The 9,205-nt window shown below is 41.3% G+C and overlaps 1 protein-coding gene across 1 annotated transcript; it reads right to left on the bottom strand.

The window, feature by feature from the left end:
* Positions 1-6,373: 6,373 nt before the first annotated feature.
* Positions 6,374-8,887, bottom strand: ATP5F1 (ATP synthase, H+ transporting, mitochondrial Fo complex, subunit B1; the record flags this gene model as incomplete). Its single annotated transcript, XM_009703972.1, has 5 exons — positions 6,374-6,535; positions 7,123-7,302; positions 7,526-7,651; positions 8,061-8,224; positions 8,742-8,887. Coding segments are annotated over 5 exons (688 nt in total), but the record flags the coding sequence as incomplete, so codon positions are not given.
* Between the last annotated feature and the right edge of the window lie 318 nt (positions 8,888-9,205).

A 9,205-nucleotide genomic window follows, 5' to 3' on the forward strand; every position in this document is an offset into this window, starting at 1 on the left:
TCCTGCTGTGAAAGCTTGTCTTTAGGGAGACCCACAAGTACAAACACCTCTAGCAGAAACCTAGTGAAATAGTGAAAACAGGAGAGCCAGAATAGCGAAACAGTGGACACACAACCCCTCCTCTATTCCGATTAGTTGTCCCAAATTGTTCTATAGACAGCTAGAAGAAAGAGTTGGCTGACAGCTACCATTACATGCTGTGTATGACTATACAGAGCTCTTGGCATGGGAAAAGGAGAGACAGACGGATGCTCTGGGATGAGTCTTGGGCTCGTTAGCAGCCATGCAACAAACGGAGTTTACTGTCACCCTCCATCTCCAAGGGCTGTACCACACTCAGGTCTCTAGGCAGGCACACAAAATTGCTGTGCTGTGCTTGGCAACATTTCACAAAGTCCACGAAACGGCTGTGCTAAGGCTCAGTACAATTAATGGTGAGGAAACAGCTACATGAAAAACCCAACATACTGGCTGGTCGGGGGATGGGGGGGAAGCCTGTGGCGAGTCACCTTTTCTTGCACTTCTAACACAAGATCTAACAGTATCTAACACAGGAAGGTAGCTTTCTTGTGGGTGTGCTGAAGTTACATTTGTGGAAGCCAGGTGACTTTTCAGACCACCTTATTTCTCAGTTGCTGTCAGGCAGGAGAGTAACATTGTAATTAATTTTAAACAAAATAAAAAAAAAAAGTGTACCAACCACAATCATCTCTAGTGAACCTCTCAGCAGCTGCACATTTTGAGCAGTACTATAGTATTTTCTATATTAAATAGCGCTTGAGGAAGCTGCCATGACTGAGATGAGAGCAGATCATAGCAAACCAAAGACTGCAAGTTCTCCTCCTGACCTTGTCAGCAAGACAGTCAGCAACTGTACCCACACCACCTCTCAAGCCAGATTTCAGAACATAACAGTCTTTGTGCGCCTGCTCTTCAGTGGTCCCCTGGACTTCTACCAGCTTCTGCAGCCACAAAGGCAGGACAACCCAAGAGAGCTGGCAGAGGTGGAACCACTGCCCTGCTCACTTCTTGTTGGAAAGACACCAAACGCACCCATCTCGGCTGAGCCGAGTCCAGCTGCCGGTCTGTGGCTTGGTGCTGCCATCCGGCGGGACATCCAGCCTCCCTCCTCTGGAGATGTCAGACTTGCTGTCTGCAGCTGCAGCCCACAGGAGTCTGTAGGACCCAAGGCACTCCTCCTGCCTACGAGATTCCTCTAGAAAGGTGTTTTATAATAGCAAGCATGCAAACATCTGCATTTTCAGAAAAGAGAAATACCTGCAAGAATCTGACACTCTCCGGTGACCAGAAACAAGGAGGCTTCTGAAGCCCAGAAGGCTGAGGTGACGGGAAACTTCGCTCCGACTCAGCCTCGCAGGAGAAGCGTTGAACAACAGATGGAGATCGCTGTACTTCCTCGGACAGCAAACCTCCCATCCAGCAACATGCAGAGAAGCTTCTCTGTGGCTGCTATAGTGGTAACTTATTCCCCACTTTATGAAAAGGGGATGATTTTTAACTTTTTTACAATATATTTAGAACACTATGGGCAATAACACATGAATGAACATTTCCAGAAATTTTGACCGTCACACTGTGATTGTGCATTTCTTTTATGTGACCCAATCAGGAAGCAGACATTTGCATACAAACATTTCATTATCATAACTTCAATAAGCAGAAAATAACTAATCAGAGGACTTCGTAATCAAAAAACAAGAAAAATGCTATAGTCAGTGACAGACGAGGGAAACATAAGGGCACAGACACGAACAGATGCAGAGTAATGTTTCCATTTTTCAACTCCCTTTGGTAGTTCAAAGCAATAGCAAACACACAAATGGAAACTGCGTGAGGGAGATTTCTACAGATGAAGAAGAATGGAACAAAAAGCAATTTGTCCACAACTGTTGGCAAGCAGTTTGGAATAGGAGACATCAGTTTCCCCTTTATAACTATAAAATGAGCTGTTACATACGGCAGTGCTGACATTTCTCAGAGCACTGTAGGCCTTGATATAACGTTCTGGTAGCATTTGACGTTCAGAAAGTGTGTCTTCATCTCCCTAGAAACTTCATCATCACAAGGCCATTGGTGTCTGACTGCGCTGGAAGACGAGAGTGGTGTAGGCAACCTCATTCTGGGGACATGAAAGAGGCCGCAAACATTAGAGAGTGTGCAAGCGTTGCATCTCAGCATGAATTTCCTGCGTTTCATGTGTCCTCAATGCTACACACCATAAGCGGTCATGCTATGCTATGCTGGATCAGACCAGTTGTTAGTCTAGCTCAGGATCCTGGGTCAACTCTGCGTTAGGGGCTTCCAAAGAATCAGTATCATGAAGGAAAACTGCAGAAATGCTTGCCCTTTAAAAAGATTTTCCCCTAACCTGCCTAATTAGTGGTTTAGTTAAACCCCAGAATCCTTAAAATATGTAGGGAGTATGGCATTTGAGCCCTGTGACAACAGAGAAGGAATATCTTTCCTCCTACTGTCCAGGTACCTCCTCAGGTAACTCCCTGGACTACTATAAACACAGGCTGAAGTCTTGGATGCACACAAGAAATCACTTTTCCTTAGTCAAAATAACTGTTGACTAACACTTGAGTCTCACAAGAGCAAACCTCTTTTCTCTCCCCATAAATGAATATTTACCATTCTTTTCTCTCCCCATAAATGAGTATTTACCATTCTATCAAGAATCTTAAGTCTCCATAAAGTATTAGAAATAACAGTTGTGATCTTTACCTGGATGTTCTTAGATTCCTCAGTCACTGCTTGGGAGGGAACTTCCTCTTGTAGATATTGCTGGGATCTCTTACACCCTAGGAACGAGAGGGATACCAGTTTCAGCTGACTGCACTGTGTTTGGAGACAGCAGTGCAAGAGAGGCTCACGAGTGGGATGACAGAGCAGCACCAGAGCGTGCCTGGCTTAGACACAGCTTTTAAAATCTGTCACAGACCTTCAGTGCAAAGGGAGCCGTTGGGCAGCCCAAGCAGAAGGGTAGCCCAAGTCCCGGCCTACCTCTTGGAAGTGGCTAGGATGAAAGCAACTGATGAATTTGGTGTGAATTCTGTGTAGCCATTGTTAGGACAAAAAAAAAACAAACAAAACAAACCAAAACAAAACCCAACACCAGAAAACCACAACCAACAAAAAGCACCACAACCCATCAGTGCTAAAGTTAATTCTGTGAAGACAGCCCCTGGGATGATTCATGAGGAATTACTGCCAGGAATGACCTGTTCATCAATACGTTAATTATTCAAGGAAGATGTAATTTGAGTCTCTCTCAAAGTAACTTCTGCAGAAGTTACTTTGAAAGCCTAGTGCTGTAAGATGTGGCCCAAAGAGCATGGAAACTTAGCATCATCCACGTTAAGATGTGCAGCACAAGATGTTAAGCACTTCTCTGCCACCAGGTCTGGATCCTCATGCTCCCATTATTCCCCCTACTGTGTCACTTACTTTTTCTGAAGAGGTAGATGACTGCAAAAACCAGAACAGTCAACAAGATGCCAGAGATAAAGGCTATCAATAGGTAGAGTATTTCATGGCTGTTGATACACACAAAATAGCATCAGAATCCTCAGTTTTAACAGTGGTGTTGAAGAATCAGTAGTGCTCAAATTCACCGAACTTTATGAAATACATCATTTATCCCAAGCCCCGTGAGATTAAAAGGTGACAGACATCTGCATTAAGCATCACTATGAATTAAATATCTAGTGCATAGACTAGGAAAATATAAGCAACCTTTTAAAACCCCAAGACATAAAATGTATTCCATGTAACTCCTCCCTTACAGGAGTCTGCAGTCTCAGGGAATTCTGTGTTTGAAGTCAGGAAATAAAGGTGAAACATTTACTTAGCAATCCAGTATTTGACTTCTGAGGCTTTTAAGTCAGTCACAGATGTATGTACAGTGACAGTAGTGGAAATGGGTTCTGGTGTAACTGGAAATGAAGAGAAAAAAAATAACCAAACACAAAAACTAGTTTTAAAACATGTTACTTTCTCCAGTAATATTACAAGCAACAAGAACTACATAGAGGCGTGTGCCTATTGAAGTCAGTGTTATTTTAAGTATAACATTTCTCTATCAGAGGGTTGAAAGTAGAAACACCAGACAGAAAAATTTAGCTATTAGTATTACTGTCCCACAGCAGCCTTTGGCAGCCGTGCAGTTCTTCCCCAAGTGCACACATCTCCTGCTAAGCTACCCCCGCAGCAGCCCTTTTTGAGTCAGGACAATATCAACTTAGTAAAGCATACTGCATCTAAGAAAGTTCCTTAAAGAATACCTGGATTTGCTTTTGAGAATCTACCTCCCATTCTCTCCGAACACTAATGAACAGTAAGAGAAGCTAAAAGGAGAGGAGGGGGGAAAGTTATGTTTATATACATGTACATACACACACACTAGAGCAAAACAAACCTGTCACCCTCTTCTAACTCACAGACTTTATCAATTTTTCAGACATCTTATACAAACTGGCACAAAGTCACAGCAGCAAACATGGCAATTACTCAGCATGAATCCTGTTTCCCAGTGTCTTGTTCCTGTGCACACACATGCATGTTCGCTACACTTTGATGAACATGCTGCCTTCTTTCAAAAGGATGGAGTACGTTTAGTAACTAAGAAAGCACCCACAGTATTGTTTTTGCAGCAGTCAGAACTCAGTGAACTTTATGAACATCTTCATAAACAGAAGCAGCTTTGAAAAAACTTTTTCTTTCTAAAGTTACATTGACTTTTTTCACCAAAGCAGGAACAATAACTTTCTTCTCAAATTTGGGAGTAGAATCTTAAAGACAGGGAAATACCAGTCTGCTACAAAATTCCTACCCTGCTATTTCTCACTACACGGCTTGCAAACAGCACACTGTGAATAACATGGAAGTATTGCCAACAGCAACATGAAAGTAAACATCCCATTCTCTGTTGCTGTCATCTTTTTCTACTGCATGCCTGTTGTTGCCCACCTTCCAGAGGAGTCAAACAGTTAAGACCTCCCAGTTTCCTACACCAAGTCTAAAAGCACGTTTTATTATTTGCAATAATAAAAAGTAACAACAACAAGTGACACAGCTTTATCTTACCTTGCACCATAGAACTGCTGCCACCTGCTAGTACAAAACCCCTGAAGCGTTAGGACAGGAGTTGAAACGCTCACTTTGTGAGAAGGATCTAAGTGTCATTCAAACGTGGGGTTACACAAACATGGAAGTTGAGCAACTTCACTTTTTTTTAATTAAAAAAACAGGAAACTATGAAAAACCTCTGCATTCTCAGGAACTGTTCACAGAATGGTTTAATTGGAAGGCACCCTAAAGTTCACCTAGTTCCAAGCCCCCTGCCATGGGCAGGGACACCTTCCACCAGACCAGGTTGCTGGAAGTCCCATCCAACCTGGCCTTGAACACTTCCAGGGATGGGGCATGTTGATCTAAAAAAACCCAAGGAAGTCAGCTTCAGCTTAAGTTAAGGTACTTTTAGGTAAGGTTCTTACCTCTAAAGAACATCTTTTTTTGCTGAACTGTTGTGTTGAAAAGCATAGAAAACTGTGCTATTTTACTAATGGCACTAAAAATAAGCATTTGCCTACTGCAGCACCAATCTGTGTAAGAGGCACATGTAAACACACTCTAGTCTGCTTGCTTACTTACTAAATAAATCACTTCTCAACACAGAAGAGATGGGATTAACACATGGGTAAGTACTTTGCTCAGCTGGGACATTTGAGATATAACAAAATCCTTCAGGGAAAAAGTTTCCTACAATAAGGAAAGGAAAAGGCTTATGCCTTTTATGAAAATCCAGAAAAAAAACTCACCCTCTAGAAAATTTATCCATTTCACTGCTTTAATTTTAATACTGGCGAGTTCAGTTGAAGCCATATTTTCTGGTATCTTTTGATACGTTTCCTGCCAGCTAGATCCTCTTTCCCACAGAAAAGGAAGACACTTTTTGTCACTATTTGAAACTTTTCTTATGGAAGTGGTTTTTTCAGTTCATTTTCAAAATGAGAACATTCATTCAGAGCATCTTCAAGTACTGGACTAGGTAAATGGGAGCACTGGCACTCATTTTGATTTTAGAACATGTTTACAATTACAGTAGATATCCATAGGTCATTATCACACAGAATTCTGAAACAAAAACTGGTCACCGTATTAGCACCAGAATTTTTCACTGTGAAGTTCTGGAAGCGTTCATGACAAAAAGAGAACGAAACAGCATTGCACATACTGTGGTTGCAAATATTCCCCCACTGTAACTGTAGTGGTTTACGTGACGGATCTACCTACTTCAAACACAAAAAGGCAATTACTGCTGCTACTGCTAGTGAAAGACAGCAGAGCATTTTGTTTGTTTGTTTGTTTAATGATACTTTAGAATCATACAGTTTCCAACAGTAAGTAAGGAGACAAACGTCAGTGGAAGGAGACGTGGTTACACTGCTGCCTGTGCGCTCTTTGATAATGCCTTCAGGTCCAAGATGCACTTTGCAATACTCTCCTTCTGCTGCAAAAGAAAGGAAAACAGCTTTCAGAAGAAAATACAGACTTCATGAAAGACATTTAAACAAGCAAAATACGCACTCTAATGTATTTTAGATATTCCTTTTTAAACCCATAAAATGAATTACAGATTAAAAGGGATATAATTACAGCTCACAAAGTCAGAGATTCAAATCCAAACAGTGACCTGCATTAAAGCATCTGCATGCAGTGCTAGGAACATGTTTTCTTTTTTGTTCTCAGCTTCATTCCTTAAAAGACAGTACATCTAGAGCCTACCTGCAGATCTTAAGCTGCCATGGCCTTACACAGAGAATTTTACAAGTGAGTTCCCTGACCTGTTAGCTATACATCTTATCACAAGCTTAGCTCTACAGTGCAACACCTCCACACATGATTCTAGCTCAAATCACCAGCAACACAAGCATCTGGTACCTAGTAACTGGGCTTGTTAGCTCTTACTCAGCAGTAGGAATGCGTTGCAGACATGTTTGGAAGTCACCCAAAGATGACCTGGCTTAAGTCAGAATCAATGGACAGCAAATACTTGTACAGATTAAAATGTAAAGCAGATTAAAAAAACCCAAGTACCTGTTGAGGTGTGATGCTCTGAACAACATTTTTCTCCACCCACTGAATCATGTGATCTTGTTCTTTCTGACGCTTTAAATTCTGCATAGCCACTTGATAGTCCAGCCTTTTCTTTACTTCATTGTACACTGTCAGTAATCTTTCCCGATAATTAGTTTCCAGCAACATTGCAATATTATTCTAGACACAGGAGATAAAAATCAAAGAGTTAATGTTTGGCAAGAATAGAAAACAGCAGCAGAACACATTCTATAGCAAAAGTCACTGGATCAGGCAGTGGAACTGGCCCTGCCTGCAACACACAGAGAGTAAATGGTCTGTTACTTGTTGGTAATTTAAGAGTCACTCGGATTATATAGTGGAGACTGAAGAAGAAGTAGACAGTAGAGCTGGAACCGCATACCCGCTTAGCATCAAAGAGGTAACTGCGGCCTTCAACACGCCATTGCTCCTTCTTCTCCTGTTCGATGGCAGTCTCAAGATCTTTAATAGCCTCATTTTTCACAGCTAAAACGTTAGCGACTTTCTCCTGAAAGAAGAAACAAAAAATATGCTTCAGAATGAAAGTAACGATGCAAGAAAAACAAGGGATCTGTAATTAACTTCTGAAAATCTGCATTAAGATTTGAGAAATCTCTGCATAAATTGGATTGTGCCAGGGTTGATGTTAAAGGATGGCAATACAGAAGAATTAGGGTTCACAATCAATTGTACTTTAAAAAAAATAATTCATGCTGTTACGAGGTGTTTTATTTTTGAAGGCTTATGTAACAATACCAACGTAAGATCTAAACCATACCTTATTTAAACAACATTCTGAAGTTATTAAACTCCGATTTTTATGACAGCCTGGACACAGTATTGCTTTAAATATTTAAGCAAATAACTTAGAATAGTTATTAGCTACTAAAAAGTTAAATTATGGTTTCTTTTGTTACCTCATTAAGTTTGTCAGCAAAAGCTGCTACACGAGACCCATATTTTTTTACACCATAAATGATGACTGATAACGTGCAGGCAGCTGCAACTGTCTCGTGGTTAACTATATAGATTTCCTTAGAGAGAAAGTAAAGCAGGAGTCCAGTTCCCAACATGTAAGGCCCTAAAGAAAAAATAAAGCAGCATTATTTGTACAAAGCAAAAAGAGGCATACTATAGTCAAACACCCAAGAGGTAGCTGGTTTAAGGCTCACAGGAAGATCAGGAAGTGTTCTCTTTTACCATAACAAAAAGTAGAAACCCAATACCACCAAGAGGAAGGGTGCCACGACGGCATTCACCAGAAGTGGAAGCAACTCGCACCGTGCACAGGACCTGCTGCTTCTGCTCATTCAGAAACAGGCAAAATTCTCCGTTTAAAGGTTTTGAGGGCCAGCAGGGAAATAAATCTTCCTGCAAGATCAAGCTCATGACATTCTTTTAGCCTTATTTAAAGCACAGGTGCCTAGCTTTAGAGCCAGGAAGTGCTGCACTGGCTCATTCCTCACAACCTACTTTTGCATATGCGAAAAATAATTTTCCCTAATATTTTACCTTTTCTGCAGCCAGAAGTGGCCGACGGAACTAAATAAGCATAACTAAACACATATTTTTTTAAAAACGTAGAAGTATATATTAACCTGTAACTCCTGTTTTAGGATAGAGAAACTGGAAAAACTCCTCAGGGATCAAACCATAACGTACTTCTCCTCCTTTCTCAGGCAGAGGTGGCAAAGGAACCAAACACTGCTGAGTTGTATGCAGTGGCCTTGTAGTGTGCAAGACACTATAAATAATAAGAAAATTTCCATTAAACGTCTTATTAAAAAAAAAAACAACCAAAACCCAAACCACCCTTAGATGAGGCTCAAACGCATTTCCAATTAACTAGGTAGGCACTCATTAGACACGCCTCCTCTGAGGAAGTGGGTGGGACCAGATAACCTCCAGAGGTTCCTTCCGACCGACACTACTTTATAAGCCTACAACGTTAATTAGAAACATAAAGACAAAGCCTCAGAATAACGTTATTTAAAAACAACGCCTAGCAGGTTTCTGAGGGGCTCCCGGGCCTCCCCAGGCCGCCTGTCACTACGAGCGGACG

Source organism: Cariama cristata, unplaced genomic scaffold, assembly GCF_000690535.1.
Source record: "Cariama cristata isolate BGI_N322 unplaced genomic scaffold, ASM69053v1 scaffold39860, whole genome shotgun sequence".
Taxonomy (NCBI): Eukaryota; Metazoa; Chordata; class Aves; order Cariamiformes; family Cariamidae; genus Cariama; species Cariama cristata.